Source organism: Solea solea, chromosome 20, assembly GCF_958295425.1.
Source record: "Solea solea chromosome 20, fSolSol10.1, whole genome shotgun sequence".
NCBI lineage: Eukaryota > Metazoa > Chordata > Actinopteri > Pleuronectiformes > Soleidae > Solea > Solea solea.
Window position 1 is genome coordinate 20,878,482 of NC_081153.1, and position 19,161 is coordinate 20,897,642.

The window sequence follows — 19,161 nt, forward strand, 5'->3', positions numbered from 1 at the left end:
AAGTTCCATACTAATTGTACCTTTTTCATCGGACATGAATCGAACCAGTAGGCTAGCATTAGGTATAAATCCTGCTTTTTCAATGTACTACTAGTGTTTTAAAAATAATTTGTTATATAGAATTAAGGCTAAGCCCAGAATTGTTCATATACAGTAGTTAATATCCATATCCATCCAAATGCCCACATATCACTCAGGCTGTCACCAGAATAACTTATTCATACTCTACTAGGTTTTTATTGGGGGAGCTGGAGCCCGTTCAGCAGACTATGAATGGAAGGGTGAATACACACTGGGTAGGTTCTAAAAACTGTGTAGACGTCTTATTGTAAAAAAAAAATTGTATCTATTTAAAAAATCAAATCACATTGGTACGTGTAAACAGAATAAGACACTCAACCAGATTATGAGTTTGGTGGCAATTTTAATTTAACATGTTCAGTCCCATTTAACATGTTCAGATGCATATATCTCTATCTACAGATGCAGAAAGTCTTAAAGTAAAGTAAAAATGTCACGTATGTAAAACGCAGGTGACAAAGAGTTGCTGGAGACATGGATTTCTTGAAAATGTGATAATTTTGTCTGACGACATCAATGGGTACATTCTTACCATAACTTTTTGGATGTGATCACCTACCCATCACAAACACTTCAGATCAATCATTAAAAACTGTAGACAGGAGTGTTAGGTTTATTATTATTATTTATTATTACACATTAACAATGTGGCGATAATGGTACAGAGCTGTCAAACCAACTTGGCCACAGACTTGCAGGTTACAGTTAGCCAATAGCACTGCTATAGCAACCTGATGACACATCTCCAAAACACACGCCAAATAAAGGCATGGCCTAATGTCCAGTATCCACCCAAACGGCCAAGTATTTTCAGGTTTCACAAGGTTGATCTTTTAAGGGGGTTCTCTTTAAATCACAGCCATTTCTTGTTTATTGTGTGACAGAACAATATCAGTCTTTGAAGCATTATCTGTATACGTTCATTCTGAACAGTATATGCACCAGCTAATAGGTGTACATGTGGGAACTGTGCTTTCTGTAGTTGGACAACATCTTCTAAGAGCAAATGTTGCTAATAAAATGTGATGGTGTCGCCAAACAACGGTACAGTAAAATAGCAAACTTCTATCATTGGTCATTTATACACTGAAATACAATAAAACAACACTGTACACATCTTTTTTTTAAGATTGCAGTTGCTAAACGATTTTGATGGGTCATGGACTTGTAGAATAGAGAATGGAGCAAATTTAAGAGTAAATCTAATAAGGTCAATGAAAAATCTGCGTTCATTGTGGCATGTTTGCAGAGGCGGCGCGTCCAGCAAAAGTTACAAAGTGTTGCTACTGCTACATTGCTAATCACTGCTAATCATTGCTATAGCTAAACATTACTACTGCTAAATGTTGCTACTGCTAAACATTGCTACTGCTAAACATTGTTACTTCTAAACTTTGCTTCTGCTAAATCTTGCTACTTCTAAACGTTGCTACTGCTAATCATTGCTATAGCTAAACATTGCTTCTGCTAAACGATATCATTGACTGTATAAACTTGTAACTTGATACAGTGTATCTGCTCCTGGTCTCTCTCTCTCTTCTGTCTCTACCTCATCTCCCTCTTGTCCTTTCTCTCCCCCCTTTCTTTCCCCCACCTCTCCACTGTCCCCCATTTTCCTTTCACCCCAACCGGTCGAGGCAGATGACTGCACACCTCTGATCCTGGTTCTGTCAGAGATTTCTTCCTGTTAAGACACTGTTGGGGTTCTCTGCTCTCCTTGATGTTGTCTATGTACAGTGATAATGTATGTTATGATTTGGCGCTATACAAATAAAATTGAATTGAATTGAATTTAACGTCTTACCCTTGGCCACTTGTACACTGCTAGTTTTTGTAAAATAACAAAAACAGGCTAAAATATAAATAAAGCACACACAAAAATAACTATTTAAAGCCAGAGTCTTGAGTCTGCTCAAAAAAAGAAAAGTAATCCAAGGTTTTATGTCTATAGATTATATTTTAGGCATGTGGTGTCTTAAAAAAACACACATTTTACACTTGTTTTTCATTGTTACTGTTAAATGCTAGACACTGCTACTGCATATTATTAAAAAACTGTTCTTTAATAAAAGACAGAAAAAGCCCTGCATCCTTATGGACATTCAAAAGAAACCGTCTTTCTATGAACACAAGAACAAAAGTCTCGATGACTCACTCGCTGTGCTGAAAATGCAACGCAAAGACCCGAGCAACATCCTGTTCACGTCCCCTCTTCTGCTGGTAAAAAGAAAAAGCAGCGCTACATCGCCCCCTGATTTGGTCACTTTATTTCCTAGAAAATACAGGGAATCAAACTTATCAGTTTCTGAAGCAATTCACAGAAAAACAAAACAAAAAAAAACTACGTCGAATTTCACTCTTTGTTGCGAAGTCTTTGGTGGAACAACAGTCACTGTCTGCTACCTATTCATCTATAAATAAATGATACAACCAACTCTTCTTGGGTCAAACATCTTATTCACCTTTTTTCCGTGACATGTCCTCCCTACGCTTGAATTCTGACTCTTTTCCCCTTGTTTTTCTCTGTGTGACACAAACCCGCACAAGCAAGACACCCCGAAAATACTTGATCGTTCTGTGCCATGACAGTGAGACATACTTTCAATTAACAAAATCTACAGCAAAGTTACTGTAAGAATGGTTTGCTCTTTACAGTAATTGTCTCAGCCACTCTCTCTCTCTCTCTCCTTCTCCGTTTCTCAAACTCTCTCTCTCTCTAAACCACATTTCTTCGTTTTGCTATCTTTTTTTTGCACAATGACTCCTCTTTCTGTAGTATTTCCTCTTGTGAACTGTGGGGGGAGAACCTCACAGTGTCACATCACATCATTTTTTCACTTTCATCCTGTCATTTCCTGTTTTATTTTGACACTTCCGGTTTGTATTGCTAACCTCTCCTCTCGTTTGAAGTCACTCCTGGTCGTCTTTCCTGTTCTTGGATTCCTGGATACTTCTGCCTCACCTTTCTTTTTGTAACCGTCCCTGAGTTCCTTATCTTCCAGCCACTTTTGTGATACACAGCAAAAAACGTGCACACCACTGACCACAATAAAAACACCTCAGAGCTTTTCAAATGTGCAGGCGAGCTGCAGAGGTGACAGGAAATCCTCTTGCTCAGAGGCTGACAGTCATTCACATGTTGATCCTATTGTGTCATTTAGTAAAAGAGACGCACAAGCCACAAAAAAGGGGGGTCTGGTCTGAGAGAGGCCAACGTTGAGAGTGGCAGGTCATTTATTTATCATTTGTCTCACACATACAGGAGTTCACATGACGCATATGATGAAGCTAAAGTACCTTCTTAAATCCTAGTTAGTGTTTTCAGTTAATGCTGCACTAATTAAAAAACTTTAAAGCAATGTGGTATTTAATATGATTGGTTTGAGCATGTTGTGGGCATCGCACATTATTTATTTCTCCTCAGTGCGGAAAGTAGGTATTAGCTGTACGAAAAGGTGCTAGAAGTCACTAAATGACGTCATCACCTAATCTGCATTACTGACCATGTGTATGTAATTGTAACCCAGGTTAGAGTTACTCAGGTTTTTGTGTTTTTAGTTTAGTTTGGTCTGGTTTGGTTTTAAAACGTATGGTCCACAGTAAAGTCACAGTAAACAAGGAACATTTCCTAAAAGTAAAAAGTTGATAGATTTGTCACTAGAAGGGTCTGAATACTCGGGTGGGCCTATTTTGTTTTTGTTTTTTTACCAGAGTGAGAGCGGCAGACAGGATTCCCTTAGTTTTGTGTTTGTTTGCTTGCTTTTGGACAATAAAACCTCACAATTACCTGAACTAGACACTATGTTTCTTTCGATTCGTCTTTGGATTAAGTTAAGTTTGGATTCAATATTTGACAAATACAGCAGTGATTCGAGTTCAGACACACAGGATGGGATTTGATTTATGCAGATTTGATTAACTGCAGAATGATTGTTTTCACCATTATGACCAACATTAAAATACAGTGGTGTAAATACATCACGCAAAGTCAGCTACAGACTTTTGACATGAGGCAGATTTATTCCGAATAAGATAATTTACTCTCTCATCCTCCTCTTCCTCACATATACTTCACACACTGATATAGTGAAATTAGATTAAGATGGAGCGAGAGATAAGGTGACTCTAATTATTATGATTTCATATATTTGTTCCATTTTCTTTGCGCTCCACTCCGATCACATACCCTGGTACAGTGGTTCCCAACCTTTTTTCCTTGAAGCCCCTCCCTTGCTTGTGTCCAGGACAAACCCACCCCGGCCCAAACCCCTGTCCAGGACACACGGAGGGCTACGTAGTTGACATCACTCCCAGTTTCAACTTCTGATGGAAATGGAACACAGTGTGCACTTGACATTTTCGAATGAAGTATGACACAGCACATGAATAATGTCTCATAATAAAGTTACACACTGGAGCTTTAAGCTGCACCCAGCAGTCTTTTTTCTCCGTTGTGCATCATGATGGCAATGCAGGAAATTTGAGGTAAGACGTTGTCTGTACAGACTACATCTGCTTTCACATATAACACACACCACATATGATGACAGCTAAGAAAAACAATGTTGTTATTTGTCTGGCTTTGGCTCATCGACTGAAAGGACAGCGCTCACGTGCAGCTGAACATCCTGTTTGATGCTTCGAGAGCCGTGGCCAAGAGAACACATTGCACTTTCTTTAAACCCCTTCAACCACCACCACCACACACACACACACACACACACACACACACACACACCAGCATATACAGCTCAAGCAGTAAGGCCAGAATAGATCACACACAAAAAAGGAGCTGAAAAAATCTCACCAGTTTACGAAAGAGGAAAAGACAAAGGCGTTCAGATGAATAAACAAAAGAATTTAGAAGAAACTATACTAAACAAACTAACTAACTAAAACATTACAAACAAAAAAGAAAAGGAACACAGAGGTGAATAATAATTGTATCATAAGACATTCATTAACAAAACACAAATACAATATAGTATAAGGCTGACACAGCTTCTCAAAAAGATATTTACTGAAATGTTTTTTATTTAAAAAGCCAGATTAAAAATGGGAAAAGAGGCAAAATAATAAATAAGTAAAAAGAAAAAAAAACAAAACAAAGTAAAGATTAAAGAAATAAAAGTAGGCCTATGTAAAATGTGTAAGGCTACAATAAATAGAAAGCCAGAGGCTACTTTTCAATACTAAAATTATACACAGTTTCCACTTCTAAAAGACCAATTTTTGTCACAAAATAATAATAATCAAAGATTTTGCCCATTCACGTGTGTGTGTTTTTATCCATTCACGTGCACCTGTGTGTGTGTGTGTGTGTGTTTTCTTTGACTTGCACTAAAGCTGCTGAGCTCTCTTTGCCATGCACTGTATTTGACATTTGACAATGTTTTTTTTCTTCAAAAAGCAGCCACCCTGCACACACAGGTAGTTCCCCTCTGCCACTGCCGTAAAAACATTCAACAGGAAGTCCTTGAACTTGCCAGGCAAGCATCGTGTTAGTGAACATGAAGTCACAGGATATAAAAGAAAAAGGGGACGTGAACATTTTCATGCTCCGTGTCACATTCCTGCTCATCTAGTCAACACTTTACCAGGAAGTTTCCTTTGGTACAAATTACAAGATGCCAATGGCATTTTCTAGGGAAGTCTTAATCTGGTTTTTGATTACATCATTTAAAAAAAAAAAAAAATGTAATTACTGTAAAAATGATTCTGATTATATTATTAGATGAGCTAACTACTACACCAACCACCTTAACATTCATTCATTTGATCAATATTCTTTACTATATATTTAAAAAAAAAACAAAAAACAATAATGATAATAATAATATGACTTCCACGTGTAATGCAGAACAGACCCGCAACATTAAACCTTTAAATGTAAACAAATGTTACATTCAAACTATAAAATGAAGCTACTGCTAAACACTGCTAATGCTCCTTCACTGTGAAAAAGGCTAAACTATAAAGAAAGGCGTATATTACAGACCTCTACAGGAATCCCTTCTTTCTTTCCTTTTGCTTTAATATACATTAATTTAGTCAGTATTCTTTGCTTTATCTTCAAATTAATCATTTTCCATTAAACAGACACCGACTGCAGAATTGCTCTCTTCAGATTCATATTTTTGTAACCAAAGGGTTTTTTTTTGCTTTACTTCTGAAAGTAAGAATATAAAAGTAGGTCAGTTGCAAATCACCGATGATGACATTAAACGTGACGTTTAAAGGAAATTTACCAACACTTTACTGGAGCTTTTCGAGTGAGAAATAAACCGTGATTCAGTGTGTGCGAGCGAGAGGCAGGAAGTGGAGGAGAGACAAAAGAAAAGGGCAACACCCCTCCACTCAACTCTGCTGGGAAAAACACCGACGTTCCTGTGTTTCATGGCTGAGAGGACCCAGAGAGAGCTGGACGGAGCGTCGTCATGGCACTTGCATAGCAGCCGTGCTATGACGACCCCGCCCACGTTGAAGAGGTACTGTGAATTATGGGTAAACGCTGTGCCTGATACCCAAACCTGCGTTCCATTTACATCCGATGTCGTAAGTGGGAGTGACGTCACCAGAAATCAGAAATGTAAACGTATTTTGGGCTAGCCGTTGTTAGCCATTGGTAGCAATACCAATTGATAGCAATGCTAGTAGTGGTACAAATGGCACCATTAGCACTGTATTAGCGGACAGCAGCCATGTATGGTTTTTAAAAATGGTGGGCTTGATTCTTGTGTTGGATGTCTCGTCCAGTGATGATACTCTCTGACTCTGAATCAGTGGCCGGCAGTTTGTTGACATCACATTTTAGCATCGGCTCAGGTCGCTTGGAACCTCGCCAGAGCAGCTACTAAAAAAAGCACTCGGGACTTTCCCTAATGGGAATGCAAAGAAACCCGAGCCGAGTAATGCTAGAACTGTTTCATGGAAAAGACACATAAGAGAATCCCCTATCACTCTTTTCCTTGTGCGCATTCACTTCATTCATTCACTCATTCACTCACAACCTGGGTGTTACACTGTGAGCACACAGTTGAACATGGTGTCCAAAGCTCGCCTGTTTGCGTCACACCATACATTTTAGGAGGTGAATCAGAGCCGTACATTGTAAAACTGTGTGCGCACAATGTTGAAATCAGTTGGTGTCATCGCTTGCATACATTTTGGAAGATTTTGTACAGTGTACAGGGAGCATGCAGTACTACATGTGTCATCATGTTCCACATACTTTTGCTAACTTAGCTCCAACTCTTATCTCTAAGAATAGAGATTTAAATAACTGTTCATTTCCTTTTTTATTTTTTAATTGCATTGATTTTGTCATGCAAAAGTACTACAATTTATATTTGTATGAAAAGTGCCATATTAAGTATGAAAAGTGCCATTGATTCATTGATTGATTTTGAAATGCTATTGTGCTGCACATCACAAAAGTAGCATTTAGCCAATGCTGGTTTATTTGATAAATATTTAAAAAGACAGGGTGGCTAAAAAAAAAATGTAAAACATAAACGGCCAACTTCCTAAACAAGAGGACATAATAGGACATAATAGTGCCCAAATTATGTCATAATAGGACATAATTTGCCATATTTATGTGTATTATTGTATAGCCCGTCATACCCTAAATATAAATCAAATATAAAAAAACGATAGACACAGTGCATTTTCTCTAGTCTATAACCACCTTTCTCCTTTTGTTTGTAAATTAGAAGAGATGTGTCTTAACCATGTTTCATTTCATGATGAACCCTGAACATCCCATGACTTTTAGTTTGAATACAACACAGACAACAGGGTCGGACTTTGAGCCGATGCTGTGACTCACTTTCAGTCTTAAACTACAGCTATCGGTCCAATGACTAAATGTCAAGAAGGCATTAAAAGATTCAACTTTCTTTTTCAAAAACAGACGGCAGTTGTTTCTTCCATAGGTGCATGATTCTGATTCTTCTGATTCTGATGTCTTTAACTTACATGATGGCATTCAAGGCATTTTGATTGATAAAATGACATAAATAAGTATCACCTGGCTTCAAATCCTTAGTCCCTGTGTGTTTGACTTCCACTTTTCAGCTGCAAATGCCATTTACTGTAAATGGGAGTGGGTTAGTGAATAATAACACAGGGTTATGATTCTGCAGCAATCAGCAAAATAGGTCTAAAGGTTCATGGTATAAAAGGTTAAATGTAAGTAATCATTTATATTCAGCAAGTTCACATTAGTAAAGAGATAAAAAATAATTATATGTCTTTACTGCAAAGGTACAGAAATGATTTAGGCCAGTAGTAACTTTGTTGATTCAGTTCACGTGCATTTCATTATCAAGCCAGAAACACACGCTGTGATTGACTTTGAATGAGCTGGTAGCGCCATCGTGAGGTAGAAACAGCCACGTGCATGTCACACTTCAGGTCTGCTGAGGTTCTTACACAACATAGGCTTACTATGCTTTCAAATGTGTCCTGTCACTCATTTAAAAATAAATAAATAAGACCTTTAATCTCTTTTAACTGTATAGTGACCACTGGTCCTCTTGGATTTCAGTATTGCCATGAGCAGATGATAACTGAGTGGAAATTGAATATTAAACAACTATTTGATTAATTTGAAGTATTTATACATAATTATATGTTTAATTCAGAATTAATATGACGGGAGTTTGCCTGTCAGATTGGATCATATTTTGAAAAAAGATTGGTTAAAAGAGAAAAACATGTCCCTGAGTCTAAGTTTGAGCAGGATCTGGCTTTGTAAGGATGGGTGTTAGCCGTATTTGGTGCATTCACTGCACGAAAAGTTACAGAAAAGTGGAATTGAAGAGACAAACGTGCAGGAGTGAATGTATGCACATGACATGGGCGCAGAATGGGCTCTTGCAAACATATCCATCCATCCATCCATCTTTCTATCTATGTTATGGCTAAATTTTAGTTTTCTAATGTTGGCAAAAAGTTATTATTCCAAAGTGTTTCAGTCACAGCAGCAAGGTTGGCAGCCTTGTGGAGAAGAAAAAGGGAAAAGTTTTAATCTTTAACCCCCATAGATTCCAGTTTAAGGGTCAAATCACACCAGAGTGACTGATTTGCACTGCAATTGCCTGGATTTCAAAGCCTTTACTGCTTTACTGCTGTTGCTGCTGCATGATAACAACTGGGGTCAGGCTGTAGCTGCGAGGAGAGGCTTGTTTGTCTGACTCTTGAACTCAGCAAAGGACCGACTTATTATTGTAGAATTTCTTTATTTTTGTAGTTAGTTAGTTCAAATTAAAAAAAACAAAATCCCTGAAGGTTCACATGTCATTTAATGGGGCCCCTTTATGAGTAATGTCGTGCAGCGGCAACAAGGGGGCCCAAGAGAGCCAGTCTTTATATTTTGCAATGACATCCATGAAGCCCCTAAAAACTCAGCTCACCACTGCTGCACCAAAAGCCTTCTGACTGGTGGAAGGATCAGTGAGAAAAGGTCTCACAATTTATTTATTTACACAATTTATTAACAATGACTGATAGTTGTGATCCTTTGCATTGATTGTCAAAAAAACAGATGTGCGACTAATTGCTGAGACGGAGGAATTCCTCCACATCGTGGAAAGTAAGTGGCAAACAAACCACTCTAGGCACCGATAGTGCTCATAATATGCTGGCAGCTGCCCTGGGACTTCTATTTGGACACCTCCCCTGTGGTTGACTGTGTTTTTGTTTTTGTTGTGATGTTAACAGGATCTATGTTAAGCCTTTATTATAAGATAACCTGGTTGGCACTTGAAAGGCCTGAGTCTCTTTGAAATCATGTCGTTCTATAGTGATGTTTAAAAAGAAAGATACAATAAAACAATGGTGTCTGAAATGCACACTGTCTGATTACTCATTCATTTAGTCATTAGAAGAAAAGCAAACAAACAAACAGGTGTTCGGATCATAATCCTGAGTCATTTTTTTGTTCTGTTCAAACAGCAGGGAGTGATCATCAGACAGGTTTGTGTGTGTGTTGTTTGTGAGGTCCAAAAAACCTTTGTGAGGACATTTGACTTTGTGGGGACATTTTGTCTGGGACCCACAAGTTTGAAGGGCTTTTTCAGGGTTGACCAGATTTTTTTTTTTAAATAAAACTCCATGAATTAAAAATAGAATATAAAAAGCCTAGGTCCATGTCTCCAGGTGTATTTTTTGTTGCAGTACCACAAGTGACCACTGGAAAAACTGTCTTCAATGCAGAGGGGGCGGTGCTCTATCCATTCCTATGTTACATCCATGGGCAAAGCGCATGAAAACCTTTTTTCGACAACAACAGCCACTAGGAGGCAGCAAAGCTTCAAGTCTGTTTTCTGTCAGTTTGCTCAGTTCATAATAATAAAACAGCTGGATTTACATGCTTTTCACTGCTGAATGCATGCATTTATGTCACATTCTTTCATTCCTGCTAGTATTCATTTGCACTATCATATTCAAAGTGAAGCACTAAGTGAGGTGATAATGTACTTGAATTAAACAATGTTAAGAGAAAATGTTGCCAATGATCAGGAGACGGAATCTCAAGTTTAACAAAGTTTTAATCTTGTGAGATGGAGAACACTGTGAGAAGTGCTCAGAATATTACAGTCTGGTCTCCTTTTAGCCTCCTTGCCAACACTCAGCAGACACTCTTGTGTAATTTGTTCCAATTGTACCAGCAATAATAAATCCTGAGAATTTCCCCAAAGTTGATCCTCACTTTTGACTTTGGTTTTTAAAACAGATGTGCAAATGTGCACTAAATGAGCAAAATAAAAGCAAATAACTTAAACTAAACCCTATTTTGATGTCTACATATATCGAAAGATATCTAGATTTCTTTAATTATTTTATTATTATTATTATTATTATTGTTATTATTATAATAATATTTTTTATTCATTTACTTTGCCACACTCAATCTTTTGACTCCAGTGTGAGGACAGGTGAATGACGAGGACATGTGAATGATGATGACAGGTGAATGACGAGGACAAGTGAATGATGATGACAGGTGAATGATTATGACAGGTGAATTGGCGTCAATTAAGGTCCCTGAGTGAGTGAGAAAGTTAAAGCATTTGTGACCTTTGACCCATTTTCATTGATACATTATGTGTTTTCATATTTTATTTTGTCAGCACAAGGTCTGACGTTAATTAAAAAATGTGCGATTTGTGTCGTTTTTGTAGTTCTTAAATCGAAAATTAAAAAAACTTAATTATTTTATCTTTATCATAGGTTTTACGGCTCCAGATAAAAAGTATTTGGGTGGAGAGAGATCAAAATTGACTCTTTTCATTCTAAAGGTTGCAGACCCCTGGGCTAGGTAATGCATTAGGTGTCCTCACTAAGACATAAAGACGCGTTTGTGTGTGTGTGTCGTGGGCGTGGGCGTGTGTGTGTGTGTGTCGTGGGTGTGACGCTGCTGCTGCTGCTGCTGCTACACCTGACCTGTGCTGCTGCAGCTGTCTGTCACCCGTCAGCAGCCGTGCAGCTCCTCACCTCTCCTTCCACGCTGCGACCGCTTTCGTCGGCTTTTAATGACACGAGCGTCCGCGGGGAAGTGAGTGGGAGCCTCTGCCGTCAGTGTCGCGTCATCGCTCAGACTCAGGAGAGATGGCGAAGAAGACTTCATCCAGAAAGACTCTGAAAAGTTTGTTCTCCCGCAGCGAGGCCAACCTGGACGCGTCGCCGGTGAAGGATGTGACCAAAGCCGAGAGAGAGAAGAAGAAATTCAAGTTGTTTAAGTTTAAGACGAAGTCGAAGAACGAAAGCCTGGAGGCGCTGGGGTGAGTTCTTCTCTGTACATGAAACATAAAGAGCTGCAGGGAGACTTTGTATATCAGATGCTCCATAACCAGAGACACTTTTCATTTCAAGGTGTGGTTTAGTTGCACATCATTGTCATTGTTTCATAATAAACCCCATGATGTTGATATTGTCTAATACGTTTGTGGACCTAAGAACCTGTATTTCAGTTCAGGCTTCAGAATAATGACTGACTGTAATGAGTTCTGGTCCTTGATGGCCACAAATGAAAGGTTTGAAAGAAATTTAAAACCCATCTTTACAGGTAAAATACATAACATTTACATTTTAAAGATAATAATACTGTAAAAAGACAAATCTTATTTAACATTTTTCAAAATAAAAGTTTGGCTGTGTTTCACTAGCTGTGAAGGTACCCGACTGAAATGTTTGGTCTGAGTTTGCAGTGCTTAGGTTTCACCATATCACACTTTATAACTGACACAAGATATTTAGACGTCCAACTCGTGACATTTTCAGTTTCTGAGGCTGTTTCTCGGGGGGCGGGTTCAGAAAAATGTTCATGGGGCACAGAACAAGATAAATGTGGCACACTGACATATCAAAATGTGCTGTGTGTGTCCAATGGGAATTGTTAACCAAATACTGCTTCATCGCAAAAAACACCCAACCCAAAGCATTTGAATCTTCCTCACTGATCAAATATATCAAGAATACCTGAAGCATTAAGGCTACAGTATTTCCTCAGTCATTGAAGTAACAACAAAACATAGAGTCCATGGGGGAAAATGTTGTTATATTGCACTATTTCTTGAAATCATCTTCCCGGCCTGATACTGATTCTGGCAGGGCAGTTTTGGCCCAGGGTTAGCATTAGAATTAAATTAGCACAACAAACATGACACGCAATGTTTTACCTAAGATGACAAGACTAGCATTTGATTATTAGGTCTTCAATATTGTGTCTACATATAAAAAGTGAATAAGAATAATTCCTGGAAATGGACCTTTTTTTTAAAGAATTTAAACAAGTTATCTGATTTTCCAGTGTCTTAAATGTGAATTATTTCTGGTTTCTTTGCTCTATATAATAATTAAATCATTAAAACTGATTCATTTTGGTTCATGGACAAAATGCTCCTATTTAGTTCCTTTTTTGACTTAATTCACTTTCTAATATACAAAGGGTGATTTCTTGTATCTCCAACAAAATATTGTGCCTTTTTGAGTGTGTACTTTGTAGATATTCAGCTCAATCAGCCCGGTCAGCATCACTTGACTGAAGGACAGTATAGTGTTGAAAGTGGGACTGCGAAATCCATGAAATCCACTCCATTCCTTTCAGTCATTGCACAATTGTGCAAAAGATCCAGAACTCTGGTGAACTTTCTCACTTGTTTCACCATTTAGTTCTTTCATGAGCTGGAAAACTATAGTCAAAGACGTGACAATTGGAATTTCATCATTTATCAATCAAATAACAACAATTAACCCCAAATCTTTTGGGAAACACAGTTTCTTGATAGTTATTTGTATGAAAAGGATACACTTTTTCATGTTCTTTCATTTTAGTAGCTTGTCTTAGTAAATAAAATATGTCTTTTTTGTTTTAGTAGTGTAACTGAGAGGTTACTGTGCAGCTAAAAACAAAAGAGTGTGAACCAGCCGATTATTTTCTTCATAGCAACAGTCTAACATAGCACCACTTCCTTTCAATCTGACTTTCAAAATAAGAGCCACTAATTTAACAAAGCCTTTCTGCAAAAACACTTGGTAATAATAATAGCTTACAGTTGTTATTCTTATCAAATAATATACACCTTTTAATGTTAATTTTTGTTTGAATAGTCATTCCAAAACTGTTATAATACATAAGCTGTAACAGGAAGTAGCAAAACAAGAGTCTCTCACTCCTGATTGGATGGAAGTGGTTTAGACACCATCAGATATTTTTTACGTGACCACAGTGGCACGCTGGGAGTGCTTTTGCTGAGGTGAAAGCAAAAGGTTAATTCTTTCATCTGCAGCAGTTTGTTTTGTTTGCTATTAGATTAAACAGCAATGGTGAATAGTAAGAACAGTGATAGGAACCAATCCGAAGGCGAATGCTGTGACGGCATCATCTCAGTTTCTGCCTGTCAAAAAACAAAGTACTATAAGAAGGACTTAAAGTAAACCAGGATCAGTGTCTCTGAATTACTGTCAGTACATCTGTGATTAGCCAGTATTGACATATACCATAAATAACAAAGCAAATATCAAATACTGATTGCTGCTAAAACAAATGCTTCTATCAGTTGACTGACATGATGAAGCTGATATACACACCTCATCTATCTTTTGCTTCCAAAACTTTGACCGGGGATACATTTGCTACAACATTGATCTGGAACCATCAATAGTACAATATAGTGTTAAAGGAATAGTTTAGCCAAGTGTAGCTATATGAGATATTATCAACAATTCCTTTGCCAAGTGTAGCAACACAAAAAAGCAGATTATTGCCACTTAACAAAAGGCACACTTAGTATAATATACAGCTGCTAAAGTCTTAAGAATCTTAAGAATATGTCTGATGCTCTACCTCATGGTCAGGCAGCCTTTTCCAGCTGAGAACAGATGTCTGTAAACTTCTAACTCTCCCGCACCAAAGTCCATGGAGAAAATCAATGATTTTAACGTCATCATCATGATTTTAGCCTCATTTGGTAATTTTGCGTCCCTTTTTAAGTGAATCTGAACAAATGTCAAACACTGAAGTCACAAAATAAACCATTAGATGTACTGATGGATGAACTATTCTCGTCTGCTGTGATGTATAATCGCCTGTTTTCTCTATGGACTTTGGTGCAGGTTGAGGATGCTTCATTATCTACAGTTTCCTGCTGGAAAATGCTGTCTAATGGCATAGAAAAGTGGTGAACATACAGTATTTGGATATCAGGGAATGAAGAAGACGTGTAGTTTTAGATAATGTGCAAATATCTCCTGCAACCACACTTCAAATAACCTGAACTATCTCTTTAACGTGTAATCTAGGCTAAAAACAGGATTGGGTTAATTGTATGTGTAACAGAGATAATTTCATAATAAAACATATTACGGTTTAAGTAGTTATTAAAATAACAATGTTATATGTTTATTATTATTAAACACCGTGTCTGTCTGGTGTGTTTACACAGGAACAACACAGGGTGCTCTGCTGAGGCGTCACATCGCTTATAAGCAAAGTGTTGTGTGTATATACAAAGGCGAGGTGGTGGAGAAGCCACGAGTCCTAATGCCGGGACTGTGTCATCATGTTGTTGATGTGGTTCTGTGTGTGTGTGTGTGTGTGACAGCCTGTGTTTGCACAGACACCAGAAAATAAATGATGCGCTGATACTGTGAGAGGTGCCTCTGCAGATGAAAGCACAGTGGGTAAAGTAACTTCAAGTTTTAAAGGTGCAGTGTCGAAAATTTAGCAACATTTATGGATGACGTTGCTTGTTGCGGCTAGACGTGGGCAAGATATATCGTGTAAGATAACATCGTGATTGTTCTTTTAAAGATATGCAAATTAACGAGTATCTAAATGACTTCAGTGTCACATCGTGTGGTTATGCTAATAGGGAGAAATCATGGAGACACCAGCCCCCAAAAGTCTTTGAACTTTAAGGGTTGTTTTCTGAAAGTGTGTCCATAGATATAAACTGTAAGCAACACTTAATGACTTAAACAACTCAAACCAAGTTTTTAAAGCATATTGACTAATTATTGTTACCGTCAATGTCCCAGAAAATATCGAGATATTATATATTATGTTTTTTTGCCAGTATTACCAAACCCTAGTTGCAACTGAATGTCCCTCACCTCACTCTTCCCTTTCAAGTGTGTTGTTGAACCTACTGGTGCAGTGCCCCGAGCGAAATCTGTTTTTGTGAGTGTGTTCAGTAATTGTGCTCATTGTTACTATTACACAGCAAAAGTTCAGTAGAGGTGCGAAAGCCAATGTGTGCTTCTTTAACGATATATTTAACTTATCTCTTTTGCATTACTTATCCAAACAACGTCAAACTTGGCACTGCACTTACTCGTGCAAATCATTCGGACCATCGGTTCGAGAGATATGCGAATAACACACACACAGACAAACAGACATTCCTGGAATTTATAGATAGACGTAGCCTTCAGTTAAACTCAAAAGATGTTCAGTTTGTCCATCGTGGGCTACTGTAAAAACATGGTGGTCTGACCCTAATTGTAAAAGTCTTATTGTGGTGTATTTAAAAAAACAAACAACAACAATTCATACTGTACACTTAAATTAAAATTAAGTTTAATTATTTCCACTTAAATGTTACACACTGAACCTTTAAAAGTGGATAAATAACAGTAGGTAATTATTAATGTGGCCTCATATCCACTTATACTGTAGCTGAGTACAATTACTTCCTATGAGATTTAATAAGTCACAGGCTATGGTATTAGTGTTTCTGTTAAAAACATTGAATGCATTTTGATTGACATTGAAGATTTCAGACTCAGGCTGAATCTGTTTGTTCTGTAAATTAAGGATTTAATTTGAATCCATGTCCAGGAGTTTTATCGGGCCAAGATTGAAGGATATCAGTGTGTTGGAAATAAATCTCACAGAGTATTTTGGTTTCACACAGTTCGAGGTGATGTCAAAGTCATATTAAACTCATTTCTTTTTTTAATTAAAAGTTATCTCTACTGTGTGAAATTACAGAACAGAGTATATTTTTCCATCAAGTCAAACACACCCAGAGTTTTAGTAGCTGATATATGTGTTGTCAGGCTCTGTGGCTTAGTTAAAGTACTTGGAGAAACCTGCAACACCACATACCTTTTGCTTTTGAAGCTGCTAATCAATCTCACAAATACCCACATGCCCCATGATTGTGCCTGGGGTTACAGGTTGGTAACATCTTAGTCACAATTATAGATGCCTCCTCTCAGCTGTGTTTAAATAGCTGACATTACTCAGACACATAGAACATTAGATGAGTCACCAGAGTGTGGAACCTGTTACATTGAAGTTAGTCAACTCAAGACTGTGGTTATATAAACTGAGCCACGGAGCTTTTCTAAGTAGAGATACTCTTCACAGATGATCTTATGATGTAGCTCACATTAGATGACGTTGAGAACTAAGCATCTGGGGGCCCCAATAGTGTGTGGAATAAAAAAAAGAAACATTTTAACCTATTAATTAAATCTAGATCTCTTTAGATATATGTAAATATCTAAATAGTCTGAAGCTGTTTGCTTTTACTTTGTTGTTGAAGATTGTTCCCTTAGAGCACATATGTTCTAAATTTTAAAAACCAAAGTCATTAAACTGGTTTATTTGTTTAATTTATGTTCATTATCACCATACTTAGTGCTTTACTTTAAACATTAATATTAATATAAAATATGAAATATTCATATTAATATTAAATGTTAAATATTAAGGCCATTTTGTGACTTTGTGATTTTACTGACCACCATCGTAAAACACAAAACAAACAAATGTTACTATAAATAATGCAATAATTTATCAATAACAGTCAAGCACAGTCTACTCACAGTGGTGGTGGTAGGGGGGGGACCTAAAATTAAATTCTGCTTGGGGCCTCATGAAGACCACGGCCTTGTTAAAGGGTTACTAAACCCCCTCCTCTGAGGTTAAATCAGCCCAATGCCTGATTTTGAAAAATGCCAAGAAGGTGGGCCGAGAAAGAAAGAAGATGAAAGCGACAGTTCTGGCTTTTAGAAAAGAGAGTGATGACAATAACTGATGCTGGGCCAGAGAGGCAGTAGATACGCACATTTTTTCCCTTATGGTTAAAATTCTATTTTATGTTGCAGCAGCGTGAGATTCACTCAGCCCCTAACGACTGACTTCTCGCTCGTCTTCTCGCTCGACTTCTCTCATTCATGCCAAACACAGAAAAAGACGCACAGACACTGAAAAAGTGTTCAACATCAAACACATTTTGGGCAAATCAATCAATGTTACACGTTCTGTGGATTTGGATTAGGGTTCCAACGATTATTCGATTACTAAATTAATCGTTGACTATTTTGATAATGGATTAATCAGTTTGAGTGTTTTTTTCTTCAGATTTTTCAGCCTCTTGCATGTAAATTTTGACTGGTTTCTTGGCTCCATTTAACAAAGAAATCATTCAAACTGAATAATTTTGCTTTGTGGACAAAATAAGAACATCATCATTTCGATCATATGTTGCAGCCCTAATTTGGACATTCGCAACTATTTTAGTTGTAGGTAACTTAGTTGCAGTTACCTGCGACTAAGCACCTGTTGGTCAATACCAGCTGTCCCACTAGAGTTCATATGTGCCTACCATTATCATATGTTTTCCTCAAAATGGGAACAAAATGTATCAAATTGATCTTGTGCTCTATTGAAGAAAACCAAAAGTTCATCAGAGAAATGTTTACTGACGTAGTAAATCGAGACAGAATAATGGGTCATTTTGCGACCAGTGCAGTCGCCCCCTGCTGGCTACTCGGCCAATTCCCCAGTGTCAGCTGAGATTGGACAGATGGCTCATTTAACAGTGCAGATATCCTCATATCGTGGTATGTTGCTTTGTTCACTGTTATCTGGCCATTGTTGACACAAGTGTTCAGATAGCAGCAGTCAGACACGTAGTAGCTTTGTCAGTAAAATCCATGTTCTTGCTACATGTTGTAAAAATTGCTGATATTGTGGTCAAATTCATATCTATTCAGTCTATTCTTGTGACTCGAACAGGGATATTGATGACCAAAAGCATACCACAGCCGGGAGAAATGTTGAGTTGACCAAAAATGATCAGTCAAACAAAAGCTATTGATTATCCCTTGTTTAACTTCTCTCTCAGTGAATGGTATTTAGTTATTTATTGGTGTAATATTGGCATCAAAGAGTTGTGGAGTAACTTGTGAGAGAAATATAAGATTTCACTTTCACTGGAGAGATGTAAAGGTCAGACGTCTAAGGTCATTTTAATTAGACGTACAAAGCTAAAAGAGAGGCAGCAAAATACAAATGTGGGGCTGCTGTGCCCCCTTATAACCCCCCCTCTGGTTACGGCTGTGTTCTCAAAGTCCACATTTAATCTGTTTAATCCTTTAAATGGACAGGTAACTTGATAAGTGTGTCAACGGAGGAGCAACAGAGATACATATTGTTTTGTGGGCCAAACACTGTTGCATTTCGGGCCGGATGTGGTCCACGGGCCTTGAGTTTGACACAAGTGAAATAAACATCCATATAACATAATGTCTGTGACATAACTTTTCACAAACTTCAGT

General features: G+C 37.7%; 1 protein-coding gene across 1 annotated transcript in view; it reads left to right on the plus strand.

Moving 5' to 3' along the window:
- The first annotated feature begins 11,544 nt into the window (after nt 1-11,544).
- LOC131447238 (uncharacterized) overlaps nt 11,545-19,161 on the plus strand; it is a 54,968-nt gene continuing 47,351 nt past the window's right edge. Inside the window, exon 1 of the mRNA XM_058618860.1 lies at nt 11,545-11,870. Coding sequence (XP_058474843.1) covers nt 11,698-11,870 — 173 coding nt within the window. The 5' untranslated portion in view covers nt 11,545-11,697. The remainder of the gene's footprint in view (nt 11,871-19,161) is intronic.